Source organism: Marmota flaviventris, chromosome 3 (assembly GCF_047511675.1).
Source record: "Marmota flaviventris isolate mMarFla1 chromosome 3, mMarFla1.hap1, whole genome shotgun sequence".
NCBI classification, from domain to species: Eukaryota; Metazoa; Chordata; class Mammalia; order Rodentia; family Sciuridae; genus Marmota; species Marmota flaviventris.
The window spans coordinates 38,439,850-38,460,543 of record NC_092500.1 but is presented as its reverse complement, the minus strand read 5'-3'; the positions used below and the strand labels follow the sequence as shown (position 1 = coordinate 38,460,543).

At 35.8% G+C, this 20,694-nt stretch overlaps 1 protein-coding gene across 1 annotated transcript in view; it reads left to right on the top strand.

Annotated features, from left to right (window-relative positions):
* Nucleotides 1-20,694, top strand: part of Ptprq (protein tyrosine phosphatase receptor type Q) — a 209,397-nt gene that overhangs the window by 102,603 nt on the left and 86,100 nt on the right. Inside the window, exon 26 of the mRNA XM_027929031.2 lies at nt 19,949-20,272. Coding sequence (XP_027784832.2) covers nt 19,949-20,272 — 324 coding nt within the window. The remainder of the gene's footprint in view (nt 1-19,948; nt 20,273-20,694) is intronic.

Genomic DNA, 20,694 nt, shown 5'->3' with positions numbered 1-20,694 from the left:
TTGCTCTTGTTCATTAATATCTCTACATAATTTAATATATGTGTTTAAATCTTCATGTTTCCATGGTCTAATGATATCTCTGCACCAACGATTCGCTTGCTCATAAGCCAGTTGTTTTAGTAATGGCATTGCTTGTTCTGTATTTCCAAAAACTCTGGTAGCTGTTTGAATAAGCCTATCTACAAATTCAGCATAAGGTTCATTAGCTCCTTGTATTACCTTAGATAATTGACCTTGTAAACCTCCATGTCCTTGTAAAGTCTTCCATGCCTTAATTGCATCTACAGCAATTTGTGCATATACACCAGGATCATACGCAATTTGTTGCTGCTGATCCTCATAAGGTCCCTTTCCTAACAACATATCTAGATTTCTCTGAGGATAACCAGCTGCTGCATTTCGCCTAGCCGTCTCCTTGCAAAATTCCTCATTGGCAACCTTCCATAACAGGTATTATCCTCCATTTAGCACAGCTTTACACATATTAGCCCAATCTGCTGGCGTCATGTTCAAGTTGTTAATGGATTTGACCATGCTTACAGTGAAGGGTGCTTGAGGACCATAGGTTGTTACAGCCTCTTTTAGCTGCTTCACTGTTTTGAAATTTAAAACATGGTAAACTCGCTGCCCTCCTGCCTCAAATACAGGGCATGTTAATATTTGAGATCTTGTCTCAGGATCCCAACTATCAACTGCGGGGGTTGGGGACCTCCCAGCATTTGGAGTTGGCCTTGTTAGTTGGACACTTACGTCCTCTGGTGATAGAAAGGTGTTAGTAGCAGTCTCCTGTAGAGGTGGTGCTGTTGGTTGGACACTTACACCCTCTGGTGATAGAAAGGTGTTAGTAGCAGTCTCCTGTTGTAACTTTCCCCCTGATGGCTTTTTCTGTTTTACACTTTCTTTCTCTGTCTGACTAGCTTGAGAGGCCTTCTCTTTTACTTGAATCTTTTCCTCTGTCTGACTAACTTGAGAGACCTTCTCTTTTACTTGAATCATTTCCTCTGTCTGACTAACTTGAGAGACCTTCTCTTTTACTTGAATCAATATGTCTTCTCCTTCCTCTACCATTGTCTGAACTGAAGGCTTTGGACTAAGCAAACAAGATATGAACATCCACAATGGCAATGTGCCAACTGGCAGAGTCCCTGGGCTTTTCTTTTCTATTCTTTTTAAATCTTCACCATGATGGTTCCATTGTGATATATTTAACAACTCCTCCTTAAAAAGCCATGGGCTACATTTTTGTATTGTATCAACATATGCCCTGACTCTTCTTGATTTTACTGAGATGCCTCCTTCCTCTAACAATTTACTTAACACTCTTTCAGTTTGTTTTTTACTAATTTCTGATCCCGTATTTCTACTATAATACAACACAACAAGATGACGCCAAACAAAACCGAGACAGAATGAAATAAAAAGGGAACAACAAAAAGTCATTATAGCCTTTCTATCCTCCTGACATGTGCATCCATCCTTTCTCCCTATCTGTTCCTCAGATGTAAGTAGTTTTTCCTCAGATGTGAGCGGTTTTTCTTCCATCTCACTCATCTCCAGGGACAGGCAACTTAAAACAAAAGTGAAGCAAAATAAAAGAGGAATCTTAAAATGGCTACCCATCCTCTCGCCCTGCCCTCAGGGGCCAGCAGTTTCACTTACCCTCAGTCGCTCCCCGTGTGAGCCACCAATGCCGCAATCTGGCTGAACACAATCAGGAGCCACTTGTCTAAAGAAACTAACTTTATTTTTAGAACCACACATGCCAAACAAAACAGCCTCTCAGGAAAAACCCTCAGAGCCTCAACTGCCACCACCGGCTTCCCACAAGCCTCTCTCTCCAACACAAGCTTCTCTCCACCTCCCACAATCCTCCTGCTCTTGAGGCCGATTGGCTGGGTCACGTGGGCAGAGCCAAAAAAGTCCCCCAATGAGCAGCTCCATGGTCTGAAAGGGCAGGGAAACAGCCCAATGAGCATCACCGCAGAGGAGCCAATCAGCTAGATGTTGCTGGGGCTGCTGTGAGCCAATCATCAGCCGGCAGCTGGAAGTTTGCTGGGGCCCCTTCGGCTGTGGCTCTCAACACAGCTACATCAATGTTCATAGCAGCACAATTCACAATAGCTAGACTGTGGAACCAACCCAGATGCCCTTCAACAGATGAATGGATTAAAAAATGTGGCATTTATACACAATGGAATATTACTCAGCATTAAAAAAATAACAAAATCATGGCATTTGCAGGGAAGTGGATGGCACTAGAGCAAATTATGCTAAGCGAAGTTAGTCAATCCCTAAAAAACAAATGCCGAATGTCTTCTCTGATATAAGGGAGGTGACTCAAAACAGAGTAGGAAGGAAGAGCATGAGAAGAAGATTACCACGAAACAAGGAAAAGAGGAGGGAGGGAAAGGGAGGGAGAAGGGGAATTGCATGAAAGACGGAAGGAGACCCTTATGGGTTCACAAAATACATATACGATGGTGTGAGGGGGAAGGGAAGAAAAAAGAGAGAGAGAGAGAGAGAGAGAAGTGTCACAGTAGAATGGGTAGAGAATAGTGATGGGAGGGGAGGGAAGGGGAGGGGGGGATAGGGAGGGCAGCAGAATACAACTGACACTAGGATTGCTGTATGTATACACATGGATGTATAACCAATGTGATCCTGCAATCTGTACATGTGGAAAAATGAGAATTCTACCCTATTTGAATCAAATGTATGATATGTTAAGATCACTGTATTGTCTTGAGCAACTAATAAAAAAAAAGACACACACACAAAAAAAATTCCATTGTGTATGTATGCCACATTTTTTTTTATCCATTCATCCATTGAAGGGCATCTAGGTTGGCTCCACAATAGTTTAGCTATTGTTAATTGTGCTGCTATAAACATTGATGTGGTTGTGTCCCTGTAGTATGCTGTTTTTAAGTCCTTTGGGTATAGTCCAAGGATTTAGTCTACTTAGACTTTAAATAACTAGTTGAGTTGCAGTATACTGTTTGCTGATTAGTTTCTATTTGTCTTGTCTCTTTTTAGATTGTCTGTTCTTTATTGTCTTATTTTGGGTTAACTGAATATTTTTAGCATTGTAATTTAGTTCCTCTGTTAGATTTTTAGCTGTTTTTTGTTTTATTATTTCTAGTAGTTGCACAAGTGATTATAATATGATTCTTTAGTTAATTATATCTACTACAATTTTGTATAACTTATATAAAATCTATGAACTTGCAACAGTGTAGTCTCATCTATTTTTTCATATTTTGTGCTGCTGTTGTCATATATTTGATAGCTATATATTTTAAATATTTCATATTAGTATATATTATAAATCCCAGTGTATTATATTAATTTTACTTACAGAGCCAGTAGATATTAAATAAATTAAGAAGTCTGAATATATTTATCATATCTAGAATTCTTTATTTCTTGCACTTTGGGGGTCTTGTTAAGGAAGTTGGTGCCAGCACCTATATGATGGAGTGCTGACCCTGTATTTTTCTTGCAGTTATACAGTTTCTGTTATAATTCCTAAATTTTTGAGTTTTGTACAACATGAGAGAGAGAGAGAGGTCTAATTTCATTTTTCTACATATAGTTAACCAGTTTTCCCAGCACCATGTGTTAAAAAGACTATCTCTTTTCCAAGATATATTTTTAGCATCTTTGTCAAATGTCAGATGGCTATAGGGATGTGGATTTGCCTTTGTGTCTTTTGTTCTCTTCTGTTGGTCTTCCTGTCTATTTTTATGTCAATGCAATGCTGTTTTTGTCAACTACAACTCTGTAGTATTATTTTAGATCAGGTACTGTGATGCCTCCTGCTTTTTTCCCCCTTAGTATTGCTTTGATTATTCTGGATTTATTATTCTTCCAAATGAATTTAAGAATTATTTTTTCTAATTCTGTGAAGAATGTCATTGGTATTTTGGAGAAGATTTCATTGAATCTCTATATTGCTTTTGGTAGTATGGTCATTTTGACAATACTGATTCTGCTTATCCAAGACATGGAGTGTCTTTCCCTTTCTAAGGTCTTCTTCAGTTTCTTTCGTCGGTGTTCTAAGTTTTCATTGTAGAGCTCTTTTATCTCCTTGGTTAGTTTAATTCCAAAGTATTTAAATTTTTTTGAGGTTACTGTGAATGGGATGGTTTTTCTGATTTCTTGCCCAGCTTAATCACTATTGGAGGATAGGAAAGCTATTGATTAATGAGTTTTAATATTGTGTCCTGCTACTTTGCTAAACTTATTTATAAGCTCCAGAAGTATTCTGGTGAAGTTTATGGGTCTTCTAGATATAGGATCACATTGTTGGCATGCAGAGATTGTTTGACTTATTTTCTTATTTGTATTTCTTTGATTTCCTTTTCTTGACTTATCACTTTGATTAATGTTTCAAAAACTATATTGAATAAGAGTAGTGAGAGTGGAAAGCTTTGTCTGTTCCTGATATTTAGAGGAAATGCTTTTAGTTTTTCTCCATTCAGTACGATATTGGCTTTGGCTTGTCATAAATGGCCTTTGTAATATTGAGGGGAGTTCATTTGATTCCTAGCTTCTTGAATATATTTTAAGATGAATGGATGTCAGCTTTTACCAAGGCCTTTTCTGCATCTACTGAGATGATCATCAGATTTTTGCCCTTAATTTTACTTAAGGGTTGAACTACATTTATTGATTTGGATATTTTGAAACAACCTTGCATCCATGGAATAAAACCCATTTGATCATGGTGTATTATCTTTTTGATCTATTTTTTAATGCAGTTTGCTAATATTTTATTAAGGATCTATGTTCATCTATGTGCATCGGAGATATTGGTCTGTAGTTTTCCTTCCTTAATATATCTTTGTCTGGTTTGGTATTATGGTTATAATAGCTTCATAAAATGTATTTGTGGGTGTTCCCTCTCTTTCAATTTCATGGAACAGTTTGAGGAAGACTGGTATTAGTTCCTTCTGTAAAGGACTGGTAGAATGTAGCTGAGAATCCATCAGGACCTGGGCCTTTGTTTTTTGGAAGACTTTTAATTACTGTTTCAGTTTCATTAGTTAATATTGGTCTGTTTGGGTTTTCAGTATTTTCCTGATTCAATTTGGGCAGATCATTTGTGTCTAGAAATTTATCAGTGTCTTCCATATTTTCCAATTTATTGGAGTAAATATTTTCAAAATTGGTTCTGATAATCCTCTGGATTTCAGAAGGGCCTGTTGTGATATGTCCTTTTTTATCTCTGATCTTGTTGATTTGCTTCTTCTCACTTTTTTTTTTTTTGGTTAGTTGGGCTAAGGGTTTGTCAGTCTTATTTATCTTTTCAAAGAATAGCTCTTTGTTGTATTGATTTATTGTTTTCTTATTCTCAATTTCAATGATTTTTTTTTATCTTATTCTCAATTTCATTGAGTTTTTACTCTGATACTAATTATTTCATTTCTTCTACTGGTTTTGGTGTTAGTTTGTTCTTCTTTTTGTAAGGCCTTGAAGTGGGAACATTAATAAGCATATTTATTTGAGATCTATTTTTTTTAAATATAGGCACTCAGTGCTATAAGTTTTCCTCTTAGAAATGCTTTCATACTGTCCCAGAGATTTTGGTATATTGTATCTCTCTGTTCTCATTAATTTTTAAGAACTTTTAAAAATGTCTATTCTCATTTCTTCTTTGACCCATTCTTTATTTTAGAGAGTATTGTTCAATCTCCATGTGTCTATATGGTTTCTAATTTTTCCTACTCTACATTTCTAGCTTCATTCTAATATGATCTGATAGGATACATGGGATTATACTGATTTTTTATATTTGCTAAGTTTTGCTTTGTAACCTAGAATATAATTTGTTTTGGGAAAATGTGAATGCATAGCCAAAAAGAAGGTAAATTCAGATATTTCAAGGTAAAAAGTTCTGTAGATTATGGGGAAGAAGCCAGTGCCTCATTAGGTGGCTCAAGTGAATATAAGCCACCTAAGAAATTAAAGTCTAGAATAATTAATGAAGAACCAAAGACAAAGTCAGAAAAATAGTTTCAAAGGATGGAGCCCCTGATAGGTTAGGTTCAGTCCACACAGGAGCTGGAGCTAGACAATTAGAAAATGGCTCCTATGGTTTATTAAAGGGGTTACATCAAAGGCAGGGATAAGGTTTCAGCGGTGGAGTCTTGCTTCATGGTGTCTTGCAGTCAGCAGGTTGATTGGCATCTTGGCAGGTCACACCCATCTCAGAGAGGTTGTGTGGCTAGGTGGCTGAAGCTGGTCACCCCATCTCTGGCACTGTGTGGGACCAGACAGAGCTTGAATAGGACTCACAATGTGTCTGGGCTGTCTTAGCCAGAGGAAATTTCCACTGAAAGTTCCCAGACACCAGATTTTCTTGTTTACTAGGTTGCAATATTGATATAGTCCACACAAAGCCCATGGATGGCTCTTAACTGTAGATGTCCATTAGGTCCATTTGATTCATAAGTGTTGTTTTGTTTAGAGATACCTTTATTGATTTTATGTTCTGATGACCTGGTGATAAGAGTGCATTGAAATGACCCAGTATTGTGTTGAAGTCTATGTGAGATTTAATGTCATGGATTTTTTTTTTCCCATGCACTTGGATGCATTGACATTTAGGACATAAATGTTTACTATTGTTTATTGTGTTGGATTGTCCTCTTTAGTAGAATGTGGTGACCTTCTTTGTCTCCTCTGATTATTTTTTGCTTAGAAATCTGTTTTGCCAGTGTAAGAATAGCTAGTCCTGCTTGTTTTCTTGGACCATATGCATGGGATAATTTTTTTGCCATCCTTTTACCTTCAGCCTGTAGATGCTTATAAGATGAGTCTCTTGTAAACAGCACATTGTTGGATCTGTTCTTTGATCCATTCTGCTAATTTGTGTCTTTTAATTGGGGAGTTGAGACTGTTAACATTCAACATTACAATGGATAAGTGTTTGTGGTTTCCAGCCATTTGGGGTTATTTTGCTATATTTTATCCTGTATTGATTCTCATTTACTGGATTATTCTTCTACTGAACTTCCTTTGTTTGGTAGCTTGGATTGTTTTTTTAGTTTTTTTGTGTGCAGATTATCTTTGAATATTCTTTGTAGTGCTGGCTCACTGCTCACAAATTCTTTTAGCTTATTCTTGGCATGGAAAATATTTATTTTCCCCTCAAATTTGAAAGTGAGCTTTGCTAGATTTAGTAACCTTGGCTGGGAGTTGTCTTCTTTTAGGGCTTGATTCACATTGAAAATGTTCTTAATGCCTTTAGTTTGTATCTCCATGTTTTCTTCTATCCCAATGACTTTCAGGTTTGGTCTTTTAAAGTTGTCCCAGAGTTCTTGTATATTCTGGTCATGTTCTATAGTTTTTTCCCTCTTTATTGCCTTCTGTGTACTCAAGATCATGTAACCTGTCTTCAAGTCCTCAAGTTCTGTCTTAAAGGGCTGAGGTTCTATTTTCTACACCATCTAATCTGTTACTAATACATTCAATTGAGTTTTTAATTTGATTGTGAGTTTTTGGAGGCCATGTATGGATTATGGGTTTGTTTGAGCCATCATAAGGCAGGTTGGTTGCTTTTCTTGGAACTCCTGGGTGAAATTCCCCAGTTCAAGAAAGCCCAAATCATGCTGGTGTCTTGCCTTAGTTCACAACCCTAGACTCAAATGCAGCCACCCAGAGATGGGTGTAACCTGTCAAGCTCTAAACAACTTGGTTTCCCCATTTTCATCCTGTTTTTCTGAAGAAGGTCCTCATTGAGTCTTTTTGGTGTGCCTACCCATACATAATTTCTCAGGCTTCATTTCATTGCCAGATCCAGTTTGTACCAGGGCTGGTCACCCACCACTCCCTGCTTTAATTAATAAATTACTCTTTGCCTTATTTCTATAATTTATGATTAATTTTCTCAATCCAGTTTACTGCCTGCATCGGCTAATCATTCCATCTGCTGCAGTGGACATGTTGGGCAATAGTGACTTTCATTTCTAGAAGTTCTGTTTGGTTTCTTTTCACTATTTCTATTTCTACATTAAAGTGTCTTTTATCTCCTGTAATTTCACTCTTAATTCTTTCCTTAGAACTTCTTTTAGTTCATTGAACATTTTAATAATCAGTTTTGTATAATCTTTCTCTGAGTTTTCATCTACTTCATTATCAGTGGAATCTTTTGATGGGTGATTGTGGATTTTGGGGAGAGAATTGTTTGCCTGTTTTCTCATGTTTTCAGAGGTCTTGGACTTATGTATCAGTTGAGGTGGATTCCTCTACCTCTTTTTGTGCATGTGCCCTTTTGTGTATAATTATCTTATTTGTTTTGAGACTTCTCTCTGTTGTTAATTATATATATAGATGCCAAGTGGTAGAATCTGAGTTCTATCTCTAATTGTTCCTCCTTGAGTCCTTGTTGGTTCCAGGCTTTTGTCTCCTCACTTCTTTGAGTTGGAGGAATCAAGGGATCTTCATTTAGTTCAGGAGCAGAATCTCTAACCTGTGAACTTTTAGTGTCCCCAAAGGTTCTCAGTACCTCACAGAATGGGGCAAAACAAACAATAGTAACAACCACTGCAAACAATAAACAGTGTGAAAATAAATACCCCATTCTTACTATGATGTCTTCAACATTAATTGCCTCCAATAAAAAGGAATTGTGGGTTCAGAAATTATCAACAGTAAAAACAATAACCATGAACTAGATCTAAAGCAAATGGTGTATGTCAGCTTTATCATTCACAGCAGTAATTATTGTATTAGCATTATTGGTGAAGGCAGGAGTTATATAAATCAATTAATTCTTAAAACTGGTAAAAATACAGTTAATTAGGGGAAAAGGAAATGTGATGGGAAGTTAAACTTTAAAATTTCAGAAAGTGAACAGAGAAAATGCAGAAGAGACATAGTAGGTGATGTTTATATGGAAAGAGGGGAAAAACAGAAGAAGCACGGTTATTGGGAAAGAGGGAGAGAGAAAAATAGAATTTGGCTATTAGGAGAAGAGAGAAAGAGAAATTAGATAAATAAACAAATGAAAATAATAAAAAGCCAACCAAAATACACAGTCCAAAAACCCAAACTCTCAAAAGACAATGCTAGGAAAAAACAAGTACATTACAAAAATGCTCAAAATGAGAGAAAAAGAAACAAATAAGTGTATATATGTATGTCCCTGAACCAACCAGCACAGCCAGAATTCACATACATGCATACACACTCCCCCAATACACATAAGGAAAAAATGAAAAATTAGAATATCTTTAAAAATAAAGAATCTTAGTGAAGGGTGGGGGAAGCTTCTCCACTAAGGTGGTCAAAATAGTTGATCAGATTGAGTGGTCACTGTCTATGTCCAACAGTCTCCCCATTCTTCTTGAGTTATATACTGATAGAGCAAGGGGTGGGAGTTATTAACCCCTTTCTGTTTTTGTGTTGCTCTCTGAGCTGCCAGTTGGAACAACTTAAGATTGAAGCTGTTTGATAGAAGAGTCACCTTCCCTTTTTGCCAGCAGGAGGTGGGATGGGTTAGGACATACTGTCAGTAGGATTTTTGTTCCTTTGGATGAGTTCAGTGCCCTCACAGGGTAGAGCTTCTGCAGTTTTCTCTGAGGGGAGTTCCAATAGATCTAATCAGGTCTCAGGGCTTTGTTGAGTGAAGCATTCTTTGGTGAGACTAGATTGACACTGACCTATCCCTAAGACTAGGCAGTAGCTGATCTCTTCTGTGGTTTGATTCTCAGGAGACTCCCAAGAAATTCAATCATGGGGCAAAGAAACTGATGCTCCAATCACTACTGCCCAGGAGCCTAGCTTTCCTGGACTTAGTCCCTGAGTATATTAACCCTTTTCTGCTCAGAATCCCACTAGCTTTAGTTAGTCACTTGAGTTGCCAGAAATAATAGAGAAGTAAGTCAATCTCCTTTTCACCCTTCCCAGTAATCCCCTAGGGAACCCTCTACTCCTTGAGTATTTCACTTACATTCTGTAAAGCCCTGCTTAAGTCATTTGATCAGGTACTGTGGCTGTTTTTTTTTTTTTCTCCCCAGTCCCACATTTGCCCTGGTGGCATACTTGCCCAAGACGGCTCCTGCCTCAGTTATCTACAACCAGTTGAGATACAGAGCATACTTTTCAAGCAAAAGAGCACACTTTTCAAGCACCAGCACACAGTGCAGCCTCTGGATGAGTTAAGATTAGGCAGCAATTTTTTTATCTCAGATTTCTTCATACCAAGAATATGTTCCCTATCCCTCCATGATGAATCCACACTGTCAGTGGGACTACTGGGTTGGCTCCAATGTATTGTTTCTTCTTTGTTTATTATACCCAAATTTCTGGGTCTCTAAACTGCTTTGAGTGTCCAGTATTAAAATTTAGTGAAATCTTTCTTTCACCTACCTTGCTAAGAAGCTGTACACCCACCACTTTAGTCCCATGCCATGGAGCAGCTTGGGATATAGCTTTCCTCTACTCTGCCATCCATTTTCTTAATTCTGTTTTATTATTTTCATTTCTATGCTGAGATTCCCCATTTGATCTCTAATTATGACCATGTTTTCTGTTAAGTAAAAATGTTTTAATAGCTTCTTTCAAATAATTTTCTATGCCACACTCTTCCACCATGATGTTATGCCTCACCTTGAGCTCTGAGGAATGGGGCCAGCCTTCTATGGATTAAGACCTCTGAAACCATGAGCCTTTAATAAACTTTTCCTCCCCTATAGTTTTTCTGGTTAGGTCCTTTTAGTCACAGCAGCAAAAAAGCTGACCAAAACAAGTTTACCTTAGGATAGGGGACCAAATAAAAGCCATTTTTGGACATATCTCTATACATAAGCAATTGGAATCATAATGGTGAATGAAGACTTTGGGGAGAAATTATAGCATCAGAACAGCAGATGATGAAAAGTTAGCTATCCTGTCAAATCAGTAGTTAACGGGAAGTGAGGGAGTATAGGAAAGAAAGTCAGAAGAAACTCAGATAAGCATATAAGTCTGGCACAGACTGATAATAAGTATTTCTTTAACAAGTAAATAAGTGAATACATTAATGTATGTATGAATGAATGAATGGATAGACTTCAGGGAAACAAGTGCCATCTATACAGATTGATTATGAAAAGATTTTTATGTACCCATTACAAAATGTTCCTAAAAGTTATTTATGTACAAAAGTGCTTTGTTTGACCATAATATTTGACAAGATCTTGATGGGAATTCAATTCATATTTTAGTTAAAGATTAATTTTGCAAAAATTATTCTAGTCCCAAGCCATAATACATTCAAGGATGTCTGATCAGGAGATAGCTTGTATCACACTTACTCTCCTGTATATCACTAGTATGAATTCAGCTACAAGGGAAACCTCTATCAGCTTGAAGTATTTGAGAATGGACTACAAAGCTGCCAGAGTAGTTGAAAAGAAGAAAGCTGTGGAGGAGTTAGACTCAACACTTTGGTCTACACTCTCTTGAAATTCCTACCCAATGTCTTAATTACATGCATTAAGAGGAATCAAAGGAGCACAGTAGAAAGCAATAGCTGAAAGCAATAGCTGAAAATTCTGAGTAGAAGTTTTAGAAGCTGCTGACTACAGGAAATACAGGTTGTAGTTCAAATCCACCAAATTAAAGAACTGATTAAACAAAACAGTCCTCATGTCAAAATCCCAGAAGAGTCATATCTTTGCTTTAGTCTATGTTCCACTCATTTAATCCCTATTAGGGAATTAATTCACTGATTGGGTTAAGACTCTCACAGCCTAATCATTTCTCCTCCAAACCTTCTTGCATTGTCTCACACGTGTGGTTTTGGGAGACAACTTACATCCAAACGATAACAAAACTTCTCCTTCCAAGACAAATCTGTTTGTCCCTGTTACTCATCCTCAAGTGAACCCCTCAAAATGAATATGTCTTTCTCACTTCTTCATTACCATCTATGGCTCAATTTGAACTCCAGATTTTATAGGAGTTGTCTTAAGACACAAGTCAATGAAGTGCTAGGGAGTGATATTGGCCAAAAAATATTAATATTGTATGCATGTTAATATTGTATGCATGTACAAATATGTAATAACAAATCCCATCATTACTTACAAGTAATGCACTGATAAAAATGTGGAGAAAACAAAAAGAGATAAGTCTGTTAACTAATTACTTTCCTAAGAACTGTTTTAGATAAGTTAACTAAATCAAAATTGTTATTTTGGGTAGATATTCTTATGTTCTGACTTGCTATATAGAACCATCAAAGCTAGTGACTATATGTCAACTCATTCCATCTCCAGAAATTATATGTAAAACCAGTTTTCCTCATAGTTTTCTACAAAATAAAAGACATTTCCCCCAAAGAGATTTGACTAAAGTATTTTGATAAGGTTATGTGTTCAATAATATTGGGTTTATAGGCTAAAATTATTAGAGCTAAATTCCATGGAATTTGGGGTGCCTAGTTATTCATCTGTACATGAATTGAAACATTTTTAGTAAATCTTAGTCCTATTTATGGATATTTTCTTTGTGTTCTTTCATGCAAGTAAACTTCTTTTATAAGATAATTTAATTTGGCACACTAATATGAATGTGTAAATCCATATTTTCTCTGTAGTGCTACCCAAAATCATGTTTGTGTAGCTAATTTTGGTTAATGATATTCTGGCTACTCCATTTCTGATTTAAGCAGACTTCCAAAAAGAAGTATTTTTGAATTATATAATTAAAACCTCTGAAGAAAATAGCTTTACTAAAAGTATTTGAAAAATTATTCCATCCACCTTCATTGAGAGACATTATAAAAAAAGAGGCAAGTTAGACATACTTAGTATTTACTAGGAAAGGATGTTGTTGAGAATCTTTTTCATTAAATTACATGCTACACTCTTTTATGTTATTTTTTAGAAGAAGTATATCTTTGATTGCAGCACCAGGGATTATTGCGTTTTTGTTCATTTAGTTTGTCGTTATCATTACTGAAATTTAAAATCTAGATTTTTCTCTTTGTATTGTTTGTTATAACTAACACTCAGAATCAAATTCAAAACCTACTTCTGTAACATACATTTTGTCTATTAACCTAATACCTGGGTTCATTCAATTTCTTTTATTTCTCTTTACTTCTCTACTCAGGAGATCATCCCATTCTGTCAATATTCCTCTGTATTTTCTTTTAGCTCCCTTCCTGGTTATTCTTTATCATTATAATCATCATTATATTATGTATATATAACATCTAACCAATTTCCATAAAATTTGCCTTAATAGTAAGCTATATGAAATTTCAGATTTTCTTTGAATTTATACTCTACCAATTAATTTGTCAGTTGTTCTCATTGCCTACAGCAGTCATATAAACTTCTCTCTCAAACTTTCACTCTTTCAACAGCACCACACCTCATTGCCTTCCTATTTTTCTTATTACTTTCATAGTTAGACTATTTTTCTCCAATCAGGATACTTCCCAGCTCTTGACAAACATTTTGTTTCCTCATACTCAACATCCTTTCTTCCCCAACTCCATCAATCCTCACTTGCCTTCAAATTATAGCTCCCAAGCCAGGCGTGGTGGCACATGCCTGTAATCCCAGCGACTCAGGAGGCTGAGGCAGGAGGATTATGAATTCAAAGCCAGCCTTGGCAAAAGCTAGGTGCTAAGCAACTCAGTGAGACCATGTCTCTAAATAAAATATAAAATAAGGCTGGGGGATGTGGCTCAATTTTCAAGTGCCCCTCAGTTCAATCCTTAGTTTAAAAAAAAAAAATATATATATATATATATATATATATATATATATATATATATATATATATATATCTCCCAGATCATCTTCCACTGAGCTTGTCCTATTGTCATAAGCTCATAGTAGTTGTTTCTATTAACTAAATTATTTTTCATATGTGTATGAAAAGGACTTTATACCTTAAGACTTGTAACCTACCCATACAACTCAAGGTGAATGTCTACTTAAAGTGTTATAGATTAAATACAAGTCAGTGTAAAATTCAAATCTGGTATGCTTAAATTTGCTTTGTAATGAACTTTTCAGGAATGTCGATTGCTATATTGAGTGATACTATGTTGGGGTTAGCAAACTATAATTTGTATATGCTTAGATTATACATCTGCACCTTGTGTTTTAAAGGTTATAAATTATTTAAAATTTCTAAAGACTAAAATATTCTTAGAAAACTGGGAAAGATTGTGTTGGTACTTTTATATGTTTTATAGGTATATTTCATAAATATTAATTTTCAGGCATCTGTTTTGCTTAAGAAAGAGTACATCTGTGCTTAAAGATCAAAATACATAGTTATAAATAAAGAACTGATAAAACTTGGTCCTCCATGTTAATGTACTTAACCAGGTCAGGGAGAAGTCAGCATAAGCTATTGTCAAAGTCCTGTCATGAGAGGTTGGGAAACTATAGTAATTGACATTCAGAAATTAACAGAATAATTTACACATACATACATCTTCTAAGTAGTATCTGCTAACTAGTCACTAAAATGGGCATACGTTTAATTCTCTAACAAGTCTTACTTACATAATTCTACAGACCATCATTTCAACTGTGATGAAATTATTTTGTTAGTAAGAATTATTTATGAATAAAAATGTAATTTACTGAATACCTTGGCAGTTAACGTTGATCGCTTCATCACAGTTCAGTCATGTTTAGAAAATTTAAGCAAGCTGTGTGATTACTCCAGGAAGCATGGAATGATGTGTTCAAATTAGTACCATCTGTGGATAGAAAAGTTTGAGGTTTTTAGTCATTCTTAAGGAATGGAAATCTGATTCTCCATGCTAAAATGAGTGTAATCCTTTTTGTATCTGTAATTCAATAGGGCAGTTGCCTTGAAATAGTTCAGTTCAACACACAGTTTATCAAAAGAGAAGATACTAGATATAAATGAGGGCTATTCCTGGTCACTTGTATTTGTGAAATTGACTTGTTGGAAAAAATTATCTTTGGGTTTTAATATATCTTTGGCCTCATATTATATTTAATTCTGGCTCATATTTTTAAATACACTTGATATAAAAAATGTGGACTTGGATTTTGTGCCACATTGTGTTAGCTTTTTGTAGCTGTGATCAAAATACCTGACAAGAGCAACTTAGAGAAGGAATTTTTGTTTTGGCTCACAGTTCCAGAGGTTCCATTCATGAGTGGCCTCCTCATCATGGCTGAATGGCCAATGGAGGAAAGCTACTCCGCCCAGAACAGCAGGGAGGCAGAGAGAGGAAAGAAGGAACTAAGAGAATAAGATGCAGCACAATCCCTCATTGACCCACCTCCTCCATTCACACCTTATTTGTCTACAGTTACACCCAGTTAGTCAATTCAAATTATTAATCCAGCCAATGAATTAATCCATTGATTAGGTTATAGCTCTCATCGTGTAACCATTTCACTTCTGAACATCCCTGCATTAACACTGGAGCTTTTGAGGGACACCTTATATCCAAACCACAACATACATGAAAATCAAAGCATTGTTTTAGTGAACCATAATTTATTCATGCAGTCAATAAACACATACTGAGTGCCTGTAAATTCCAATGTCCCATCACTGTGCCTGTGACATAGTAGGCAACTGAAATGCTGTCATGCTTCCCATAGCCAGGTTAAAAATAACACTTGGCTGAACCTTGTTTATTTGCCAAGTTAAAGTACTCTTGTATTTAGATCTTTTCTTCTCTGAAACACTTTTGTTTTGGAGACTGCTAGAGTCTGAAACACTAGTCATTTGCCAACAATTTTATTTTGCATCAAAATTTTTCATTAATGTCTTCTTTTCTCATATATGAAAACTGAAGGGAAAAAAGTTGGTCAGAGAGCTATGGACATGTAGTGATCCCTCTTGAATAGATCAGACTGCTTCCCTCCCACTTCAGTGGCTTAGCAAACTCTAGGAAAGGGAAGTCAAAACACGAAAGGGTCATCAGCAGTAGATCCCAAAAGAAAGGGGAGTGTCCAGACCATATTCCCTGGTCCCTATGGGGAAAATTTTAATGAAAACAAGAAGTCAGTATAAAACTTTCCAAGTATTTTTGCAGCATTTAGGATAGATCCAAAACTTTTAAATTCAGTAGGCTTAACATGATGTTGATTCCTATCTATATGTCCCATGTCCCATTTTCTGTCTTTCCATTTATCTCCTTATGGATCCAGGAGCCTTCTTTAAATGCTTTCAACTTGTCATGTCTTCCTCTGGGTGGCCCTCTGCTTGGTGTTGGTGATGGAACCCAAGAGTGCTTTACATCCCCTACATCCTGGGACCTTTTTATTTTTTATTTTGAGACATGTCTCTCTAAGTTGCCCAAACTTATGATTCTTCTTTCTCAGCCTCCTGCATACATGCCGATAATCCCAGGTATACCTCAGTGTCCCGTGTAGTTGTGATTACAGGCATGTGCCACTGCATCTGGCTTACTCTGGGTCTTAACACATCTGATACTTTTCATTTGAGAAGCTACTTTGTATTTTTTAGGTGTCCTATTAAATTTCTCCTCATCAGTCAAGCTTTCCTGGCCATCAATCTAAATTAAATCCCATTATACCTCTATTCACTTGCTCATATTAAAAAAAAAAATTAAATGACTATTTTGTTCCAAGCATTAGCCTAGATTCTGGGAGACACAATCCAATTTGTAAATTGACATTTTATGTGCATGTAACTTATGAGAAGTATACATATTTCAGTTATTATTCAATATTTTTATTGATATGGATTCAGAAGCAAAATGTTTCTAGATCTTGTATACAGAATGTTCAAGTGGAGAGATAAATATAGATGAGACCTCTTTAGGTTGGGTTTTCAGTGCAGCATGAAGATTTATAGGTAAGTAGGTATCAGTTCAAAATAATGTAGGCTAAACAAACTAATAGAGTTATTTAAAAATAAATTTTAAAATAAAAGCTCCTTGAGATTTTGAATTTCACTTTGTTCTATATACTTACACAGAAGCTACATAAGTAGTAAGGGGTCAGTTTGTATTGAGTTTGTGTTGCTGTGTAATAAATTATGACAAATTTGATGGTTTAAAATAGCACCCTTTAGCTCATAATGCTATGGATCAGAAGCACACACATGCTGTGCCTGGGTTCTTTGTCTCACAACCTGAAATGAAGTTGTAAGTCAACAACATTTTTATATGGAATTCAGAATCTTCTTCCAAGATCATAGGGTTATGACAGAATTTAGTTCCTTGTTACTCTAGGACTGAGATACCTATTTCTTGACTGGCTCTTGGCCAAGGGTTGCTGTCAACTCTTTGACATGCATTATGTAGTATGAGCCTCCTCCTTCAAAGACAGCAATGGAGAAGTTTTCAAACATTGAATTCATCTCTTGTTTTAAATCTGTCCCTTTTCTGTAATCAGCCAAAGAAAATGCTCTGATTTAAAGGAGTCATGTTGTAAGGTCAGATCTACTGGATATATTTTATTTTAATAAAGAATTTGGATTCTTAATTCCAACAGCAAAATTCCTTCCTATCTGTACCTGGACCAGTGTTTGGTTGAAGAACTAACTAGAAAAACTTTGTGTTCAGTGGCTGGGCATCTGAAGATTTCCCAAAATAGTTTTACCTAGATGGTCTTCACGCTTCCTTCAAATGCCGAGAGTCTGTTATTTGCTCATTTGTCTGTCTTTATGGAGTTAACCACCAATATAGATATGAATTTTTCACTTTCCTATTGTACAATTCTTGATAAAATATATTTCTGAACATTTCATTCTGACATCTTTGATTACTTTCCATTGCCTCATAAGCTCTCTATAAGCCCCTCTGACACAGTGAGTCCCCAAGCTATTGTGTAGCTTTTTAGCTAGTTATTGTCAAGAAGAAGTCACATCCCCAGCCCTATTTTGTATTTTATTTAGAGATAGGGTCTCACTGAGTTGCTTAGGACCTTGCTAAATTGCTGAGGCTGGCTTTAAACTCCCGATCCTCCTGCCTCAGCCTCCTGAGCCACTGGGACCTGCTGAAAGTTCAAACTTTTAAATGACATCTAGACTTCTCTCTATGGAACTCCAGACTCAGTATCCATGTTCTGTTCAACAGCTCCTTTTGGCTATCTGAGAGGCATTTTGAAGTTACCATACTCAAATGCTTAATCTATTTCTCCCAGGGCTTAGCCCTTCTACAGTCATCCCCCGTTGGTTATTAGTGACTTCATCTTTCTATTTGCTCACTGCAAAGTCTATAAATCTTTCTTTTGTTCCTCTCATTGTCTTATACCTCATGTCACATGTCAGTAAATCCTGTCAGCTCTCCTTCTCGATACATTCAGGAACTGCATTTTTTATTTCTGCGGCCACCATCTTAGTCCTGGCCACCATGATCTCTTGCATTCATGTTGCAATACCAATTAACTAGTCTCCTTGTTCCACCTTGTCTCCTTTCAGTCTATTCCCAATTCTATAGGTCGAGTAATTCTGTGAAACATGGTGGAGCCTATCACTCTTATGCTTAAATGAAAATCATAATAATGTCCTCTTATAATGTACATGGTGCGGCCTTCGGTATCTCTTCTCAGATGTCAGCTCCTGCTAGTCATTCAGGACTCCTTGTTATTCTTCAAATACACCAGCCACACTTCCACTTTACAGCCTTTTGTCATAGTTTCCCCTGCTGTGAATTTTCCTCCCTGACATTTCCACATAGCTGCACCCCTCACTTTCATTAGGAACCTAATGTCTTGTAATTAATGAGGCCCTTTCTGACCACTATTAAAATGTCATTAACCCTGAAACTTTCTACCCTTCTTCCCTTACTTACTTTTTTCCACATCAATGATCATCTTTCTAATGTACTATATATAATACCTAATTATAGGTTTTTATTACATTTAGCCTCCCCAATGTAAATTTCACAAGAGTAGGGATTTTTGTCTATTTTATTCATTGTATATTTTATACCTACAGTAGTGCTTGCACTACTTAGATGCTCTTTAGACATTTATTGTAGTTTGAACTACTATGATATATTTAGGAATTAAGGAGTTTCTAAATTTTTATTAATTTTCTTTTTAAAGTGTGAATGTTATCATAGTTCTCATGAATTATGTAATAGTCATGCAAGTCATTATTATGTTTCTTCATCTCAGTGTTTTTGGCAAAGACATGCATGTGTAAGAGCAACATGGCTGAGAAAAGTTTTATTATCTCTTAGTTCATTCATCCTTCGTATTTCTAACCATAATATGCTTATATTACTATTCCAATAAACCATGTCTTACAAACAGGACATGAGCTTTTTTTTTTTTTTTTGTATCTTGAATCCCTAACACAAGTCTCAGAATCTGACATGGTTTGAATTAGCAAACCAAGGATGGTATGACTCTTAAGTAGGACCATGTGGATATAGATTATATACTGATACTTTAATCTGCCTATTAATATCAATGTGTCACACGATGTTCTAGAAAAAGTTTTGTCAATCCTGAGTAAACATGGGATAAAATAAAATTAAACTAATTATATAAGTTAACTCATTCAGTAATCCTGTTTACTTAAAATAATTTTATAATCCACATTATCAGTAAAATGTGCTTATATGTATTTAGACATTTAACTATGAAAATACCTTTCTTGGGAAAAAAATACAATAATAAAATTCAGATCATACCAAGGAAATTCTTCAGAGGGTATGAGCATGCAATTTTCTTTTGTAGCAGTAAAATTTTTTTTCTTATATCTGAAACCAAAGTATGTTTACATAAGCCACATGTGAGTGTATTTGGGAGCAAAATTAGGAATTTTTCAAAAATCACAATAATTTTGTCCTCTGTAGGGTTCTGCTCATTAAGTATGTGGATATTAATCTAAGTGTGGTAATAATCTAATAGATCTCCACTAGGTGCATCATAATAGAAAAATTTCAAATTTTATTTCTTCCTTCTGATTATAAGATATTTGATAATCCAAATTGTTTTTATTTTTTCCCTTTAATTTTTAGTTCCCAGTGCTCCCACAAACATTGCTTTTTCTGATGTTCAGTCAACTAGTGCAACACTGACATGGATAAGACCTGATTCTATCCTTGGTTACTTCCAAAATTACAAGATAACCACTCAACTCCGTGCTCAAGAATGCAGAGAATGGCAATCTGAAGAATGTGTTGAGTATCAAAAAGTTCAGTACCTTTATGAAGCTGACTTAACTGAAGAGACAGTGTATGGATTAAAGAAATTTAGATGGTATAGATTCCAAGTGTCTGCTAGCACCAATGCTGGCTATGGCAATGCTTCCAACTGGATTTCCACACAAACCCTGTCTGGCCGTAAGTATTGTCTTAATATATATATCTCAACATATGTATATGTTGATTTCTGTTATACTTTATATCTACATATTAATACTTTCTACTAAATAAATTGTGCATAAAATTACTAAACAAAAAAATAACATTTAATTTAAACTTAATTGAAATCCAATGGATAATTCAATTTCAATGACTTTTAGGGCTTTTTTTAAACTCCTGAGGTTTGTTAAGGTCCCAAAGTCTGGTATTTCAACCAAGCACTGTGGGAACACCCTTGGGGTGTACCATTAGGCTACACTGCTACATTGATGCCAGGTAGTACCCTTGATTAGTGCCTATATTTTCCCCTGATATCTGGAGGCTCTGCTGCTTTTATGCTGACTTTTTAAATCCTTTAGTGACTTCTGGCTTACACACACACACACACACACACACACACA